Below are 19,501 nucleotides of genomic sequence, written 5' to 3' on the forward strand. Positions count from 1 at the left end.
TCTTGTATTAAGAATTGTTTTTTTTTAATATATATTTTGCTGGAGCTATAATAAACATTGGAGCCAACTTGTTCTCTGTCGGAAGGAGTGTCAACCCTTCGAATTTCGCACTTGTGTGTGAGCCTGGAGCGATGCCCCTTGATGATGATGACGACACTCGACTGCATTTCCACTTAAGTGCTCGCCTTTTTTGCACCATCACACACTTTTCCACTTGCACCACTCGCACCACTCATTTTCCGCCATCTTGATCCACTTTCGTGTGTGCGTGTGCGTGCGTGTGTGTGCGTGTTATTTTTTATTCAACTGTTTTCCGTTTTCGGTTTCAATTTATTTGGATTTTTATTTCATTTTTGCCTACAATTGTGGCCAATTTGGCTTAATTGTTTTTATTAAGAGTTCACCCCGCTCGCCGGTCGACCAACAATGCGTATAAATAAATCACTTGAATTTTATTGAGCCTCGCCTCTCGCTTTGCCAGAGAAAATTGCATTTTAAATGCACACACAAATTGAAAATTGCCATAATACAATATGCATATGTGTGAGCGTGTGTGTGCGCGTATGTGCGTATGTGTGTGTGTGTGTGTGTGTGAATGGGCGGACTTTTGCTTTGGTGGAAACGTGCCTCATTATGGAGATCAATGACATGTCCCGAACAGATATTAAACGCCATTTGAATGTAAATTGTTGCTCTTTTCATTTCCATAAGCGAGGGCAAATAAAATTAGTAACGAACCTTATTCCAAGGAGGACCATTTAATAATTACAATATTGAATTCGATTATAATCCAAAGGTTATACCGATTAAAGGCTTAACATTTCGTAGCACATATTTTTTTATTTTTTAACAGTTTTATACATTTTTTTTTTTGGTTGTGTACAATATAATAAAATGCGATGTATATTCAATATTTAACCTATTTGTCAGCCATACAAAATCAGTTTAAAATAGTGCAGTCATCGGAGATCAGGAGCTACATGGAATAGCTGCAGATTCGCAAGGCCCGATCCTCAGGGTCAATAAACAAAGACCTCTTGTGGAAAGTTGTGTAAAAGGTTTATAAACTGAAAAAGAAGTTTAGTTATGGAAAACGAATTGAATTCATCACATTACCATGTTTCTTTTTTTTTATGTAGCACCATATTTCGATTGCAACTGGCGATTTTCCTTTCTGTTAGCGAGCTTGTTCCGTGTTGAAATGCGATGTATATTCAATATTTAACCTATTTTACAGCCATATAGCTTCAAAAAGAGCAGTAATCGGAGATCAGGATATACCTGGAATGGCTGCAAGACAAGTGTGTTAGTTAATGTGTTCCTTGTAGGTTATTGAGACGTAATGCACCTGAACCTCAGGGTAATGAACGAAGTCCTCTGGTTGTCCACTAAAGTTGTATGAAGGGTTTCTAAACAAAGAAGACTCTGAGGCTTACGGAATAGGCATTAAATTCATCACTTTACCATCTGATTACATATTTTGTATTTTTATTTTTTTGGCACCATATCCTGATTGCAGCTGGCTGTTTTCCATTCTGTTTGCTGGTTTTTTGTCGGTGTTGGTTTTCGATAAGAGTGCGACTGTTGTAATGATAGTGAGTGTGATGTAAAATGGAGCGTACTCGCCGCTTTAAGTGTATGTGTATGTGTGTGTTTACAAAGGACTCGTAGCACTAAATCCTGGGGCCATTCTACAGGCAATAACAATTGTGTGTCGGCAGCCTTTCAAAAAAAACTTTGATTTAGTTGTTAGAAATATAGAAAAGTTTGAGTATTTTTCACCTTCACGTAAGTTACATCTTTTTTTCACATTTTTGTCAAAAAATATTTACTGAAAATTTGGAATAAGCCGGAGCTGGAGCTGTTGCCCCTTCGAAACACGGAACGAGAATGAAAAATGTCCGGGGTTCTGGCCCTTAGGTCGATCCAAATCTTATCACCGATTTGACAGCTTTCTTCATGGCCATCTTTCTGAATTCATGGCAAACTTAGATTTAGGTATACAATTTTGTTTATACTTTATTTAAAGTTCTTAAATAAAATATAGTATGCCATGAAGTTTTCTTATTAACTGTTTAGCCGCTCATTAATAAATGAAATGTTTTTATTAACTAGAAGTTTACCCTATTTAATTAAAAGCTTTTCGATGACTAAGAGCTTAAAGCCCAATTAAAAAAAAACCGATTCCTTTAATTTTTCTTAGCAAGTTGTTAGGTGTTTATTGGTGATTTAAATGGATACATGAACTGACAGTTCGAAGACGATTTGGCGATGGTGATTAACAGAACGGGACAGATGGATTGATGGATTGCACACCATGGAAAATGCGGGCCGGAGATCCAGTTGGGAATTGTCACCGACTCTAGTGGCCCGATTCATTTTCCTTCTTCTGGGATTGGATTGGGAATGGGGCTGCGGTTGGGGCTGCTGGTGGGGAGTGCGGGTCAGCCGGGGCCATCTCCGTCAGCCTGGACAGCTCCTGGTCGATGCGCTCCTTGGCCCGAAAGACCTTCGACTGGAGGTAGAAGGTGCCGCCGGAGGACTTGTCGTTCGCCAGGAACAAGTGCCGATAGTGCGTGTCGATCGCCTGGCGATCGGCGAGGTCCTGCACATTGAGGATCTGCTGGGCCTCCACCAAGGTCATGCCCTTGACCGCCGCGTCCCTGCCGCTGGTGGCGCTGGAGGCGCTGGCCCTCAAGGACTCCTGGAGGCGGGCCGCCTCCTGGAGGGCCTCGATCTCCTGCCGCATCGTCTTCACCAGCGCCCGCCCAACCGCCTTGGCGCCCAGGACCACGATCTGTGCTAGATATCGTGCCATTGGTGTTCGTGTCGCTTATTGGGAATTTAGCTCGCGATTGTGTTGAGAGGGGATCTCCGAAATCAGAACCTGAACATAATAGGAAGTGAAAGTGTGTCTCGAGGAGCAGCCTTCTAGATGTGACTGTGACTGCCATTTAAAAGGTAACTAAACCTGTTTTTCCATTTCCATAATTGATTTTTCTTTATGTTTTGCTCTCTACTCTGCATATTTATTGTGAACTATATAATTCCATTCAAGCGTGTTTTCCAGCATGTGTATCTTTCTGCTCGAAACTTTTATTAAAGCATTTCGGATTTGACTGCACTCGGTTTGGTGTTATTGTTTGAATTGATGCTTTCATTTTTAATACACTTTGCCACATGGCACCGCTCCACACACCCGATGAACTCCTGACCCACTAAAGTGCTTAAAAATTCCACAGCAACCAGTCGTTGTCGGAAGCTTAGAACTGCACAGCTGCGGTCAAAATGGTGGCACTTAATTGGATTAAAAGAGGGGAGCGCATTTGGTTATATAAATTGAATTTAAAGTATCTAAAATAATTGAAACATTTTACTATTTAGCACTGAGTTAAAACTAAAGTCTTAATATACGTGCTGGGCTATTATTTTCCCCACAAGTGTTCCTTGAGCTGCAGAAAGACGGAGCTGGCTGAATGAAAACAAAACGCTTCCTTGCTCAGATTTCCAGCTTCCGCATCCGTTCTGGAGGCGTTTTTGCCAATGTGCGTGTGTGTGTGTGTGTGTGCGAAGCTCATAAACAAATTATACGCAAATTGACAGACTTCCGGCCTGATGGCCAGGACATCAAGTAGTTTAGTCTCCTGTCACAGTCTCGTTTTCCCGGGGCACGTACTCCGTACGCCGTACGCCGTTCGCCGTACAATCCACAATCCCAATCCCGCCGGAATGTCCGGGGATCGGGGATCGGGGATAAGGGGTGAATATTAACATAATTACAATAATGACCTGTTGCCGTGTCCCTTACTAGCTGGCTCGTCCGGCACTTCGGTCTCGTTTCCATGCAGCATGCAGCACGCAGCTGCAAGGATGAAGTTGGCAACCCTGGCGGCCCAGAGTCACCAACCATCCATCCAACCACCCACCATTTCCACCGCAAATGCACAACAATGGCGCTCTTCTGGCCATTTGCCGTTAAAATTCACAAACTGTAATTGATCACATTTGCGTTTGTCGTTTGATTTCATTGTCTTGTGCGTGAGACCAAGTCCAGCCCCTCCCACATCTCCCCCTCTACCCCTCTCTACCCCTTTTTCCTCCCCTCTCCTCTCATTTTCGCCGCCCACTTTTCCAATTCGGGAGCCGCAGTTGATGGTCAGCGGCTGTTGTCGCTGCTGGTTGGGGCTCATTCATTATGCAAACACCTCCACATGGCTATCTAAACGTGGACATGTCCGTTGCGCTCTGCCACACAGAGAGAAAAAAGTGTGCACTCTATAGGGTTCGAACTTTATAACTTAACATGCAAATTGCCTTGGGAATTGTTAAATTAAAATTTTGTACAAGTGATAGTGAATATACAAAACTTAACGAACTTTAACCACCAAAATGATAGAAATACCATAGGAAATAAATAATATTTTGATTGATCGAATTGACAGAGAAATAAAAAATTAGCTTTGAAATTAAAGTATTTTTTCTGTCTGTACATTAGCAACTGCCTTTTGCGATTAGTTGCCATTTAAACTGCTGTTACCGCCCCTGAAACCTCGTCCGATTTCGAATCCCAGCTTCATTTTGATTCCAAATCGTTTGGAGGTTTTTTCGGGGTTTCTTTTTTTTTTTTTTGGGTGGGGAAAGGGGAAGGGGAAGGGGTAGGAGGGGAATGGAAATGGGAATGGGGCTCGGTAGCAGGCTCCATCCGCTCGTCAGTTGTGTCCGATGGCTGGCCGCCATAGCATTTTGATTTCCGCACTGCATCCGGCAGTTTTAATCCCCAGACAGCAGCGATGTCCACTAACTCTCAGCACCCCTCGGCACCACCGACCACCGACCACCAACCACCACCCACCATCTAACACCCACCGTCAGTACCCTGCCGAAAAAAAAATATTTGAATGCAAATGCAACAAGAAGTTGGGATTCACTATGAAGGGAAAGGTCGGGCTTATGATTATGAATTTTTAAAAGACTTTCTCAAAGGGTGTGATCAAAGGATAGGTATTTTGTAAATAAATATTCTGTAAATGTTTAACCATTTCCGAAGATTAAACACCAACGTAGCTGTTGGGAACACACTTAAAATTTTGAGTCCAAAACAATATCAATATCATGGAAAAATGTATTTCAATTGGTGTTAATTTAAATTGCAAGCAACATACAAAATAAATAAAATAAATATATTCCCAAGTCAAATTTATATACTTAACAAATAACGTTTTTTAAAAATCAATATTTAGAAATATAAAGCTTAACTGAGACACTTGTATAATAGTTAATGGATCCCTATTTTCGTAGAGAACTGCAGCAACCAAAGCGACGGAGTCAGGGAAAATGCGAACAGTTCACTATTTACCACACGCGCAACGTGGGATCCGCTGCCGTGCGGTGGTGTGGGTGGTGCTGAGCGGGTGGTTGGTTGGGTGGTGGTGGTGGTGCTCTATTGGCGGTGACCATCGGTGATGCATGGCCATGGCCATGGTGCCGAAAATGCTCCTCCTACCCGCCGTCCGTCGGCCGATCGGTCCGTCCGTCCAGTGTCGCATTCATTGCCATTCATTCGCTGCTGCCGTTCGTGGTTGCCCCACCACCAACGAACCACCCAGCCATCCAAAGCCACCCAACCACCCACTAGCTGCACCACCCCTTTTGGGATGATGCTTGCTGTTGTTGCTTGTGGCTAACATGCAAGCTTAGGATTTGGAAAACAATTTCACTGTTAGTGGAATGTCAACGTCAGGTCTCGCTCTGCCATCGGCCATCGGCCAACTGCCCTTCCCCCTCTCTTTCTCCCCCTCTCTTTCCCCCTCTCTTTCCCGCCTCTCTTTGCCCTGCAGGCACTCACCACGGATATCCATCCCTTTGCCGCCCAACTCCCCCCGTTGATGGTCAGAAATTTTAGGCGCGATGCGTCGCACACATCACTAATTAGTGATGTGCAATAATCGTGCCAGTGCGAGTGGCGAAGGGAGGGGGCGAAGGTTTGGGGGTACAGTGGGAGGGAAGTACACTGAAAACAATCAATGGAGTTTGATTGAGTGGATAAACGAAAAAAATAAGCTTAGAGTAAACAAAAGTGTAAAAATTGTAATCGAACTCCTATTTTTATTTACTCATAACATATTTTGTATTATTTTAATCAACTGTTATTAACTTATTTCACTTGTAATTTTGTTTCTGAGTGTATGTTAGCCGCAGTTCAGAGAGATTTCGCCGTTGGTTCGGTTCAAAAATTGCGACATTGTTAATCAACTGTGCGTGTCGCATAAGTTGCATTTGCGTTCGGTCGCTTGGTCGCAATGGATTGCATGCGATTGGCATTGGGGGGTTAATGTGGGGAAGGGAAAGGGATAAAAGTAGAAGGAGGGGGGAAGGGGGGGGGTATGCCAATGGGCAGTGGGTTGTGTGATTGGTTTCCATGCTCCAGAGCCCGAGCCCGACTGACTCAACAGAAGTCCGACTATCTAAGTAAGTGGAAAATTGCTGTGGGTCATCCAATAATGATATGCAATGGGGTATTTACCCTTTACCCTTTACCCTCTACCCTTTGCCAAGTTCAAGGTCGTTTGTTAGGTCGAGCAGAAAATGCCAGTCGGTGTAAATGCTTTTTTGTATTAATTACTCTTGGATTTTATATAGTATATTTGACAAATTGATGTTGAACCTTTTTGCCTGCAATAATTGATTGTTTTTTTTTTTCTAGTTAGCCAGTTATTCATATTTTTGTTAGCAGCATCAATCTCTTATCTCTCTTTGCTGGTTTTCCAGCTTAATGTGGATTTCCCGATGGCCAGTGGCTTTTATTGGGGTTCGGAAGAAATAAAAACAAATAAAACGAAATCCGACGAGAAGTAAAAAGGTTATGACAAAAAGGCAGAAATGTAGCTGCGAAGTGCAGGACCAGTCAGTATGGTTGCATTTAATTGACCAGAAAAACAGCAAAAGGGCTGCGGGGCCAGCCTAATTGAATTTTCATGTTGCGAAAGTAACTGAGAGCCGTCGGCAGGGGGAAAAGTGATGAAAAAGGGGGAAAACGGGGGTAGCCATTTTCCGGGATTTGTAATCAAGTGTCGAAGAAATCACAAGTTGGGGCACAAAATGATGGCTGTGGAAAACAACGGTGGTAAGTTGAATTCAATAAAGTAGAGCAGGCCAATTTCATGGGATTAATACTTAAAATATACAAAAAGTGATTCTAGTAAGTAATAGTTGGTAGTTTTTTCATTAAGGACCTCAAAGTAATTTATGTACTTATATAATAAAATATTATATATTTATAAATTTACATATTGTTGATAGTTTATTTTAAATGTATATCTAAAATTTGTTTAAAAACACAGTAACCATTAGATTCAAATGTCAAAACCTAACAACCAAAGCTCCGTTCCCATCGATAGGCAGTATTTATCCAATTCGAAAGGAATTCGGTTCGATTGTCCGAGAGAGTTCGACTAAATTCGAGTTTTTGCTTTCGTTCGAGGCGATATTAAGACAGGAAAAAGCGGAAAAGGATTCGAGAATGGCCCACTTGGAGTACCGATCGGATCGCCGTGAGTCCGGAGTGGGAATGGGTGGTGGCGATGCGGACAACAGTGGCCTGGTGCGACGACCCACTGCGGTGGGGCAACGCCAGCGGATTGAGCCGGCGGTGGAGCCACCGTCGGAACGTTCCCGTTCGCTGAGAGCCGCTGGCCAGGATCAGGTGGCCCATGCGACCGGGAGTTGCCAGGAGTCGCAGGTGGTGGCCACCTCCTCCTCATCCACAGATCCACGCAAGTCTCCGGGCCACGGGAAACCCAATCAGCTGGTGCGCTTCTGCCTGCGCCTGGGCTATAATGCCCTCTTCTATCCGTACGAGTTCGCCAAGGTGCTCATCCAACTGGGACACGAGCCGCTCCAGGCGAAGCCCTTCCTGCTGCCGCTGATCCACGGCAGACCACGCCTCTATTTGCCGGGCGTGCACGAGTATGTGCAGCACATCCGCCGGATCGATGGCAACTGGGGGATGTACCGTGGTCTTCCCGCTCGCTTGGCCGCCAGCACAGTGGACCATCTCCTGGGCGACGTCCTGCTGGTCTTCCTGCGATTCGGTCCCTATAGGCGGGGGCCCCACGAGGATCCCTGCCTGAAGGAGCTGCTGTGGAACCTCGCCAGGGACTCCATTCGCATGGCCACCGCTGTGGCGCTCTCGCAGCCATTCTACGTGGTGATGGTGCGCCAAATAGCCCAGTTTGTGGGCAGGGAAACAACCTACGAGGGTCTCCTCGGCAGCTTGACAACCCTGGCGAACAGCGAAGGAGCAGCCGGACTCTTTGCCGGGCTCGTGCCTCGTCTCCTGGGCGAACTGAGTCTCCTGGTGGCCACCAGCTGCGTGAGCCACCTCTGCGAGCGACTCCTGCCGATGAGCCGCACCCAGCGGCAGTACAACTCCGTGATCATCCAGATGTTGGCCAGCCGGCTGGTTTATCCGCTGGAGGTGACCGCCGCCTGCATGGCAGTCACCGGAGCCCCGCTCTCCGCCTGCGAGCCGCCGAGCATGCCGCTCTACAACCACTGGGCCGACTGCCTCTCGGATCTCCATGCCCGCGGTGGCCACAACCGAGGAGCCGTCCTCTTCTGGCGCACCGTTCCCAGGATCCAGCTGCTGCGCCAAAAGGAGGCACTTCCCTCCAGGGCGGGACTGTAATCTACCGAAGCTGCTGGAGACTGGTGATTGGATTCCAGAGATAGCATGTAAGGATTGGGAGTAAACACGGGAGAGTGAAAAAAGACAAAAGAGTGGCGAACGACTAAAGAGGGAGGAATGAAAGGGGTGAAGAAAGGAGAACAAGAACAATAATTTAAAGGATGAAAATGTGGAGGGCCATAGGAATCTAGAAGTGGAAGGGGGAGAATGTGTAAAGTAAAGAGAAACCAAAATCAAACTTAAACTAAAGAGAAAAGCAACCAGAAAGGAGATCAACTGAAGAGAAAATAAACTGAGGAGTAAAGCAACTGGAGATTGAGACAACTGGAAAGTTAGAAAACTGGGGAGCAAGCAAAATTTGAAGTGGAGAAAAATGGAAGAAAGCCTTAACTGGAATGGAGATGAGAAGCCGGTTTTTTTTAAATGTTAACAAGATAAGTAGAGAATGGAAAGGAGAAAAGGAGAGTGTAATGTAGTCAGTGCAGTCATTACTGGTCAACTTTAAAACTTTTGATAATTTCTCGCACGAAAATTTGCTGTTACCTAACGATTATGTAATCCTAGTATGGTATTTTTAAATTGTGATATGAGAATTTAATGGGTAATAAACAGTTTAATAATATTTTAGATGGCACAGGTACTTCCATCTCTTTGTGGTGAAAACAGCTTACACGCACTGCAATTGTCGAAAGCGACGTACTTGCTGAAGAAAGAGCTCAGTTAAGTTGTAGATTTGCACATCTAGTTGTTTTCGCATTCATAAGCCTGTAAAGCGGACAGTAGCGCTCTTTATCTGTCCTTTTCACTAGTGCTACTCCTTCTCCTTCTACTGTTGCTGTTTCTCTTCTGTTTCTGTTTCACCAAATGTCAGCAGAGATTAAGCGACTGGAATCCCGGCAGAATGGAACTAACCAAGGCCAGGACACATGTACGACATTCTATGTACTCCTTAGCCCCCTGAAACGTACACACACACCTACTTACACACAAATACATATACATAGTAACACAGTGGCAGTCACCCACACAATGAGGCGTAACTGGCAGATGCACGTAATGAAAATATCAAAAACCTACAACGAAATGTGCCAACAGGATTTCAGTGGCCAGTGGCGTACGGAAAAAGGGGTAGAGAAGGAGAAGGAGAAGGAGATAGAGGAGGGGCAACGATGGCTTAGACACAATTCAGTTTTGGTTCATTTGAATGCGACACATTTGCGGGCCACACTTCGGTGGGCAGAGGGTAGCATTTGGAGCTGGGTTCCTCTGGAAAGCGATTTAAAGTTTGAAAGTTACAGAAGTTTTAAGGGGATTTATATATAGCTACCATTTAAAAGAACCTCTTCTGATATGAACAAAATTTACAGAATAATATAATCAAGTTAACAGTAAATCTAAAAGGTAATTTTTGAATAATAACAAAAAAAATATGTATGCAATGATTATTTTCCTTCCAGCTTAAAACTCTTAAATAGTATTTTACAGGGTATCCCCTTGTTGATAAGCCATCCCCAATCGATTTCCTAAATGCCAGTTATCCTTGGTTGTTGCTGTTGCGAGTTGGTCAGGTTCATTTGGGCCAGAGAAATCAAGAGTCAAAAGTTGGACCTCCTCCATCTTCCATAACCGTTGCAAAATTACTAGTTATTACATGAGCAATATGTATGTATGTGTGTGTGGCTTAGTGTTTATGTGTGCATTTGTTCGTGTGTGTACTTGTGTAGAGATGACATGTAGCAGGCTGGTAGTATTAAGAGTTACCAGATGTAACGGGTGGGTAGTACTTATTAAGAGTTACCATATGATTGTGATTGAATAAGTTATCGATAAGATACCATCCTTGATATACCGACTTTTGAGATTGACGAAGAAGAGAACACATGTGTAAAAGCTAAAAAGTTAAGAATTAAAATAAAGAATACTACAGAATTAAAATAAAGACTACTACAAATTCAGAAGTGGGATCAAGAACAGAAAAAATGGATATAGTTGGTGATAATTATGCAATGGCGGTATTAAAAAAATGGCTTGGCGAATTGGGTTTGTCCACAAAAGGCACAAAAGCTGAGTTGCTGGTGCGTCTTAATGCTGTACCAGCAGCAGAACGTGGAAATGCACCAAGAGTGGACAATTTGGAGGATGATCATCTGGTGGCGGAGACAAGACGCGTAATTCAATCGCAACAAGCTGAAATGTTTAAAGGAACAGAAGCGTTGGCAAATTTGTACAAAGAAATCGAGGCCGCTAAGAATGTTCTGGAACAATTACGCATGCATGGACGAAACCAAGAGTTAGAGGGAGACGACGATACATCATGCCAAGACGTAGAAGATGATGCTCAAGGAAATGCAAGTTGTGAAATTCAGCGAAATGTGGCAGCTGAAAAAAATTTCGGTGACTGGGCATCCATGGCGTTTTCATTGGCCAAAGAGATTTTAATGGAGTACGATGGAAATACACCAGTGCGAAATTGGATTGCTCAGTTTGACAATATTACACAATTGCACAAGTTGAACGACATGCAGCGACAATTATTATGTATTGCAAAGCTTAAAGGAAAAGCGTTGCAGTGGCTGCATGCAGATCCGGTACGTGTGGTGAAGCCTATAAACCAAGTTTTGGATCAACTGAAGGAGGCGTTTGGTGGAAAACTTCCGAAAATTGAGCTACGTCGGAAATTTGCTGGACGAATGTGGATATCGGACGAAAATTTCAGCGTATACTTTGAGGACAAGTGCATGTTGGCTCGAGATTTGGATATGGACGACGATGAGTTATTAGATGGCATTATCGAGGGAATACCACATGAAAATCTACGCATCCAGGCAAAATTACAGTGCTTTGATAATCCGGCGAAGATGCGGCGAGCATTTGCAGATGTTGCCTTACCTAGGCAGAGTGGTTTGCTGATGAAGTCGGAAGCAGCGAAGGGCAGAGATATAAAAGAAAATTCTCGTTGCTTCAATTGCAACTCCAAGGGACATTGGGCACGAGATTGCAGTAAGCCAAAGAGGAAGCCGGGATCTTGCTACGGATGTGGTGACGAAGGGCATTTAATGGCGCAGTGCCCGAAGAGGAAGGTGAAGACGGAGGACAGCGGCGTAAACAATTTTGTAAGGTCATTAGTAATTTATTTTAGTAATAGTAATAACAAATCTATAATTTCAGAATGCCTCATAGACTCGGGCAGCCCTGTTTCGTTTATTAAACAAAAATGTATTCCAACAAATATTAAATTACACACACATGAAGTGTTATATTTTGGATTAAATGAAAGCCAATTAAATGTATTCGGAAAAATATTTTGTCACATTTTCAAGAACAGTAATAAAATTAATTTTGATTTAAAAGTGGTGCCTAACGAGTCTATGAGATGGAATATTGTTTTAGGTAGAGATTTTATGGAACTTTATGGTATAAAATTATCTTTAAGTGAACTTGATGTGAATGGTAATGAGCGTACTGAAAGTCTATTAGATGGAAAAGACAACATAAGGCCAAACTTGGAGCAGGAAGGAATAAATGAAGTGGAGTTAGTGGAAGCAGCAGATCAATTGTTAGAAAATAGTGAAATGAATATGGATTGTGAAAATTTAGGAAACAAATTGGTTGATAAGTCGTTAGCAGAAAATTGTTTGTTGGACAGGAAATTGTTAGATAATAAATTGTTAGACAGTAAATTGTTAGATAATAGATTGTTAGATAATAGATTGTTAGCTAGTAAATTGTTAGATGAGAAGTCAAAAGAATTAGTTAGAGGAGTGTTAGAAGAAAATTTTCAAAGTAGCATGATGCAAATTAATGTAGTGGATTCTGAAAGAGAATATAAGATTGGGACACAAGTGGATTATGCATTAAGAGCAAGATTTATAAAAATGTTAGAAAGCACATATATAAATGCAAAGAAGCAAGCAAATCCCAACATTAGGGGCGAGATGAAAATTATTTTAGAAAAAGAAAAACCATTTAGTTGTTCACCTAGAAGACTATCATATGCGGAAAAAGAAAAACTACAACTTATGTTAGATGAATACCTAAAAGAGGGTATTATACAACCCAGTAGTTCAGAATATGCCTCAGCAATTGTTTTAGTAAAGAAAAAAACGGGGGATCTTAGAATGTGTGTCGATTTTAGACGCCTTAATAAAATTATGGTTAGAGATAATTATCCGTTGCCTTTAATAGACGATTTGTTAGATAAACTTGTAGGAAAAAATATATTTACGAAACTTGATTTAAAAAATGGGTACTTTCACGTATTTGTGGATAAGGACTCGGTTAAATACACTTCGTTTGTGACGCCATTGGGTCAATACGAATTTCTAAAAATGCCGATGGGGCTTAAAACTGCCCCTCAAGTATTTCAAAGATTTGTTAATACTGTATTTGCGGACATGATTAGAGAAAATGAGGTTATAGTTTATATGGATGATATAATGGTCGCAAGCAAAGATATAGATGAACATTTTGCAATTTTAGAGAAAGTTTTGATTCGATTGGCAGAAAATAAACTAGAATTAAGGTTAGATAAATGTGAGTTTATGCAGGATTGTGTTAAATATTTGGGTTTTCATATATCTAAAGGTTGTATTCGAGCCGATGATAAGGGTTTAGAAGCTATTAAGAATTTTCCTATGCCTGATAAAGTTCAATCAGTGCAGAGTTTTCTAGGATTATGTTCTTATTTTAGAAGGTTTATTAAAGATTTTTCTATTATTGCAAAACCTCTGTATGATTTACTTAGAAAGGATAGAAAATTTAATTTTGGTGAAAAGGAGCTTAATTGTTTTTTATGTTTAAAAGAAAAATTGTTACAAGCGCCAGTTTTGTCAATTTATGATCATAGAGATGACATTGAATTGCATTGTGATGCCAGTGCCTTGGGTTTTGGAGCAGTACTTTTTCAGAAAAAGGCAGATGAAAAATTTCATCCTATTTTTTATTTTTCGAAGCGCACATCAGAAACAGAAGCAAAGTACCATAGCTTTGAGTTAGAAACTTTAGCGATAATCTATGCTTTAAGAAGATTCAGAATATATTTACAGGGAAAGCGTTTTAAAATTATTACTGATTGTAACTCATTAGCTTTGACTTTAAATAAAATTGATTTAAATCCAAGGATAGCAAGGTGGGCGTTAGAGTTACAAGAATTTGATTATGAAATAGTTCATAGAGTTGGAAGCAGGATGCAGCACGTTGATGCTTTGTCGAGATGTTATAATACAATTATGATAACAGAAGCAAATAGTTTAGAAACAAATTTAGTAATTTGTCAGACGAAGGATATGAAAATACAAAATATTAGAAAATTGTTAGAAAAAGGTGAGCTGAAATTGTTTGAAATGAGAAATGGGGTAGTATATAGGAAAACGAATGATGGCAGGATATTATTTTATGTACCAGCAGCTATGGAGGATCATGTTATGTATAAGTATCATGATGAATTAGGACATATTGGTAGGGATAAAATGATTAGTGCAATGATGAAGACATATTGGTTTCCGAACATGAAAGTCAAATCATTAGGACATATAGAAAATTGTTTAAAGTGTATTGCGTTTTCATCCAATGCAGGCAAGGAATGTGGGGTATTACATAGCATACCCAAAGGTAATAAACCATTTGATATTATTCATATTGACCATTATGGACCAGTGGATAAGAGTCGATCAAAGAAATACATATTAGCAGTGGTAGATGGGTGTACGAAATTTTTACGATTATATGCGACAAAAACAACAAATAGTAAAGAAGTTGTTAGTGCATTAAGAGACTATTTTCGATCATATAGCAAACCGAGTTGCATAGTGTCAGATAGAGGTAGTGGTTTTACTTCGGGGGAATTTGAAAAGTTTTTAAGTGACGCAAATATAAAGCACATTAAAGTGGCCACGGGATCGCCTCAAGCTAATGGACAGGTGGAACGGGTTAACAGAAGTTTAGGTCCTATGTTAAGCAAACTTACTGAGGCGAAAGAGGGGCAGCATTGGGATAAGGTTATCGAACAAATTGAATACACATTGAATAATACAATACACCGAAGTACAAAACAATATCCAAGTACAATGTTGTTTGGGTTACAACAAAAAGGGGAAATAAGTGATGACCTAAAACAAAAGCTAGAAGAGGAAAATTGTGTAGATGTAAATTGTGAAAGAGATTTGGAAAAGATTAGAAAGGAAGCAGAACAAAATCAGGTATTAGCACAGTCAAAAAATGAGGAATATTATAATAGCAAAAGAAAAGATCCAAATAAATTCAAGACAGGAGACTATATTATGGTAAAAAATTTTGATAGCTCGGCAGGAGTAGCAAGAAAACTGTTACCAAAAAGTAAAGGTCCTTATGTTATTGATAAGATATTAAAAAACGATAGGTATTTGATCAAAGACATTGATGGCTTTCAGTTAGCTCGAAATCCTTACCAAGGCGTGTGGAGTGCGCAAAATATTAGACATTGGTTAAGAAAAACAAATTCATCTATTGATGTACGAGATAATGTTAACAGGAGATAGAGGGCTATCTCAAAATCAGGATGGCCGAGTTGTAGCAGGCTGGTAGTATTAAGAGTTACCAGATGTAACGGGTGGGTAGTACTTATTAAGAGTTACCATATGATTGTGATTGAATAAGTTATCGATAAGATACCATCCTTGATATACCGACTTTTGAGATTGACGAAGAAGAGAACACATGTGTAAAAGCTAAAAAGTTAAGAATTAAAATAAAGAATACTACAGAATTAAAATAAAGACTACTACAGACAGTACAGTGGGTCTAAGTCGTATCGTCTTAATAACCAAAAAATGCCATCAGCCGTCAGGCTTCGCAGGACGAGGACTACGTGTCATGCTGCCTTGATTCCTACAACAATCACGCATGCCTGCATAACTGCATAACTATATCTACATATATATATATGCTCGGATATATATGTATATATATGTTCGTGTGTGTCCAGGCAACTGTTGAGCAGCACACGAATCTGTTGTTACTGTCGCCTGGCAAAATGCAATTAGACTAACGATGCAACGCAATTTTGTCTTCGGCTTCATAAAGATGCGATGACTGGTTAAGGTTAAAGGAGTCGGACGGTCAGTAGAGAATCGAGGGGATAACGCATAGTTATAATAGCTCGTTTTTTGTAACGAAATAAATAAAACATTAAGGTTCCATTTAAAGGATTTTAAGCTTAAGTATTTCACAATACAAAAGGTAGAACACAAAAAGAATGTTTGTCAATGATATATGCATTTTTTTGCGATTAAAGGAGTTTTAAATAGGTATTCTCAATAGCTTTAATTGCCGAAGTTTTCGGCCAACCCTCGCACATGTTGCCAAAGTCTCAGGCTCGACAATTTCATGTTTCAATTTTTGATCATCTGCATCTGCGTATCTATGTATCTGTGTATCTGTGTATCTGTGCAACTGTGTATCTGTGCAGCGGAAATGTTGAACAAAGTCTGGCATTTGCATGGATGACTTGGGGCTTTATCTCGGCCTCAACTCACAAAGCTGTTAGTTTCTGGGCCCAAAACTAATTGCCGTGCGTTCGGGCTTAATTAACATTAATATCGAGTCCATTATTAAGTCAATTATGAATTATTATTGGAATCAGATCAAATTAAAGCCACATCTGGGCCGGCTCACGTAGATTGCCATCCGTATCCGTTTCGAAAGCGATATGAATGTGAACATATATGAATATACATATATAAGTGTTACCGGAGTTCTAAGGGCGGGAATAGCAAGTTGCTGGGTAAATGTCATAATTAACACAAGCCACTAAATGCATGTGTGTGGTTCTTTGGGTTCAGCATGTTTTTTTTCGCCCTGCCATATTGGTAATATATTTATATTAGTGGTCAGTTGTGTTCCACTCGATGAAATCTCTTTGAAATGCCTCTTATAGCAATCCTAAAATACCAAAGTTTAATAGAAATATGAGATATATTCAATGTATTATGTTACTTTTCAATTAGTTGTGTTTCTTGGTTGAAGTTTTAGTGGCTTTTTTGCTTTATTTAAATACCTTTTAGTGATTTTAAATATGGGGCTTATTCAAACAGATTCCAGGACTGGGAACACAGTGGGTAGTCGGTGCGATGGATGGCCGGGGGAAGCCCCCGTTTTCCGGCGGCTCACAAATATATTACGCATACGCCGCATGGGCTTCCGACTTCCGACAACAACGTCGGCGGTTTCAATTTTATAACGTTAAACCAATTAACAGGTTTTACACACGGCACACATAGGCACACACACACGCATTTATGAGGTGTTAATCGACGTCATTCTGATGTAAAGCGCGATGAGAAGCAATATATATTTTATGGCCTGCGTAATTAACAGGCAACAACAATAACACACCAGACAGCGACAGGTTAATGAGGCTCCATTGATTATGCATATGAGTTTTGCGGGTGCCTCTGTGTGTGTGGGTACGGGTGTGTGTGTGGGAAAGGTGAAAGGGAAAGGGGTGAAATGGCAAGCGAGTGGCGGCTTCCCGCATCAAATTAAAATGTTACATATGCTAATGAAATCAACCAAAATTATGAGCAATTATGAATAGCTTAATGGGATTGCCAATGACTGGCATTGGTTGCTTTCGTGGCTCGAATATCCTTTGTTCACCCAGCGCATCCTTCGGCAAGCGTTTCCTTTTCAATTTCGAACCGCAAAGCTTTAAAAAGGGTAATTGCTTTGCATTTCAACGTAAAATACTGTTGGTATTTGTAATTAAATATTTCCATTTTAAATTCAAATGTAAATATTATTGGGATTAGTTACACTCAATCGTTGTTAGTTGATTAATTTGGTTGTTTAAAATCACTTTCTCTTCATTTAAAATAGAACATGTTGAGCTGCTCCCTTTGTTTATTTTTCCCACTGATTTTCGCCTTAAAGCAGATTTTTGTGCGGGGGAAAAGAAACATGAGTTGGGCAGCCAGGTGTAAATTACAAAACTTGCAAGATTTTCCCTGGCATTTCCTTTTGCGGGGAGGGGGTGGGGGAGGAGGGAAAACGAGATGATGATGATGGCACTCCCGACTCGAGTCGACTGTCGTCATAGCTGGCTGCCCCGGATCTCGACTCGAACGTAATGCCAACAATTACGCAGCTGAATATTTTATGAGCCAAGCAGATTAATATGAATATTTTATTATCATTTTAGATTCCTTATTTCCCTCTATCGCACTGTCTTTGTCTCTGGCCGAAAAAGGAGCAGACAGATGGAGGAGGAAAAGCCAAAGGAGGAAAAGCCAAAGTCAAGGCAGAAGGCATGGCCAGAAATATGCTTTGTTTGGCTCCGACACTAAAGGCAGTTTCAAATAATTCTTCTTTTTTTAATGGCAAATGTAGAGGCTTGTGAAGTATAGAAATTCAATATTATTTAGTTGCTTGCAATTCAAATATTTCTTTTTAAGAAAGGTTGTTTGAAATACATAATAAAAAACTTTATTCAATTGCCAAAGTCCGAAAGTCTTGTTTTATCACCTTACAATTTTTTTAAAGCATTTATGCTTACAACAATTTCTAAACTTTTCTCAAATATTAAAGAGCATTTAAGGTTCGACTTTTTTCTGAACGGAATTTAATTTTTAGCCGCCTTGGCTGACTCTTGATGTTGCCACAATTTTTTGCACCTTGGCAGACGAAAATGTTTGTGCCGGCCCCTTGCCAATGGCAAACAAAAAGCGGCAGCAGGGAAACGAATAAATGAAAAACGCAGGACTCTCCAGGACTCGCAGGACTCGCAGGAAGTGCAGAAAAGGGGCCGGGGAGAATGTGGTGAGAACGGAATTTATGACCACGAGCCTTCAAAGGGCCAAGTTGCCTAAATGTTTTTTTTTTTTTTTTTTCGCCTTGGCAATGCCAGCTTCAGACAGGCAAATAAAAACGGGCCAAAACAAATTGTGGCCCAGAGAGCCGGCCTCGTCCTTCGTTCCTGCCCTCCCCCAGCCCCTCCCCACTCCCCACTCTTTCCGCCTTAATTCGCAGTCAAAACCAGAAAGCCACTTCGAAATGTGTAGGGTGCAAAAAGAGGAGAACTCGTGAAAAAACCGAAACATTTTCTTTCATTTGTTGCGTTTTAAATTTTCATGCGCAGCGAGTGCCGGCAATTACCAAGGCCTAAACTATATATGTATATAGTTTTTGGGGGCCCCCAAATAATAACGTCGTCATGTATAAATTGCCTGCCACGCCCCCAGACGACAAGGCGAATGCCTCCCCCCCCCAGAATCCCTGATTTATGCAGCCCATAAAATTGCCTGGCGTGAAAAAGCGGCGCAGTTCGAAGCTGAAGAAGTGCAGCAGCCATCGAAGTAAATCTGCGGGGAAGTGCGGTATCCTCCTTTCATTTCCTACCCTTTCCCCGCATCCTTGGCCTCAGTCTCGGTCCGAACCCAAGTCTGAGCTGGCTTAGCCCCAAGCTGAAAGGAGCTCAACGTGTTTTGGGGCCAGGCGCAGGATGCCTGTCAGTTTGCATCGAGATGAGTCGGCGAAGCCCTTGCTTATCCTCTGGGAAATCCCCTGAAGAACTAGTTCGCCGCGATAACTGGTGCTTGAGATTATTCATATAAAGATTTAAAAAAAAAATATTTGTATAAATAATATAATAGAAACTAGACTTTTAGATTTCCCAATTAATGATGTAATTATCCAAGGCTCTGTTTATGAAGTTTATTAAGCTGAAATCGCTTCATAGTAATTGGAAGCTATACAAATGCTAGTGTTCCACATAAATAATGTTGTTAAAATAGAATATTACACTTAAATATTGCTATTGATCTGATGGACAATGATTACCAA

The 19,501-nt window shown here is 41.2% G+C and overlaps 3 protein-coding genes and 1 long non-coding RNA gene across 4 annotated transcripts; 2 read left to right on the forward strand and 2 right to left on the reverse strand.

Moving 5' to 3' along the window:
• Window positions 1-820: 820 nt before the first annotated feature.
• Window positions 821-1,912, reverse strand: LOC108095282. The gene is made up of 5 exons (XR_001771637.2): window positions 1,783-1,912; window positions 1,465-1,722; window positions 1,349-1,409; window positions 1,117-1,290; window positions 821-1,067 (listed from the first exon to the last, which is right to left on the reverse strand). It is a non-coding gene; the product is annotated as an uncharacterized LOC108095282 (long non-coding RNA).
• A 276-nt stretch (window positions 1,913-2,188) lies between these two features.
• On the reverse strand, window positions 2,189-2,940 carry LOC108095281 (mitochondrial import inner membrane translocase subunit tim16). The gene has a single exon (XM_017196324.1). The coding sequence runs from the start codon at window positions 2,816-2,818 to the stop codon at window positions 2,363-2,365; it is 456 nt and encodes a 151-aa protein (XP_017051813.1). The 5' UTR covers window positions 2,819-2,940; the 3' UTR covers window positions 2,189-2,362.
• A 4,449-nt stretch (window positions 2,941-7,389) lies between these two features.
• On the forward strand, window positions 7,390-9,320 carry LOC108095394 (mitochondrial carrier homolog 2). The gene has a single exon (XM_017196477.2). It carries the CDS (start codon window positions 7,520-7,522, stop codon window positions 8,684-8,686), a length of 1,167 nt encoding a protein of 388 aa, XP_017051966.1. The 5' UTR covers window positions 7,390-7,519; the 3' UTR covers window positions 8,687-9,320.
• A 1,109-nt stretch (window positions 9,321-10,429) lies between these two features.
• LOC122319769 lies at window positions 10,430-12,036 on the forward strand. The gene is made up of 2 exons (XM_043207511.1): window positions 10,430-11,799; window positions 11,855-12,036. The coding sequence occupies exons 1-2, from the start codon at window positions 10,666-10,668 to the stop codon at window positions 11,864-11,866; spliced, it is 1,146 nt and encodes a 381-aa protein (XP_043063446.1). The 5' UTR covers window positions 10,430-10,665; the 3' UTR covers window positions 11,867-12,036.
• The last annotated feature ends 7,465 nt before the right edge of the window (window positions 12,037-19,501 follow it).

The sequence above is a fragment of the Drosophila ficusphila genome, unplaced genomic scaffold (assembly GCF_018152265.1).
Source record: "Drosophila ficusphila isolate 14025-0441.05 unplaced genomic scaffold, ASM1815226v1 contig_198, whole genome shotgun sequence".
NCBI classification, from domain to species: domain Eukaryota; kingdom Metazoa; phylum Arthropoda; class Insecta; order Diptera; family Drosophilidae; genus Drosophila; species Drosophila ficusphila.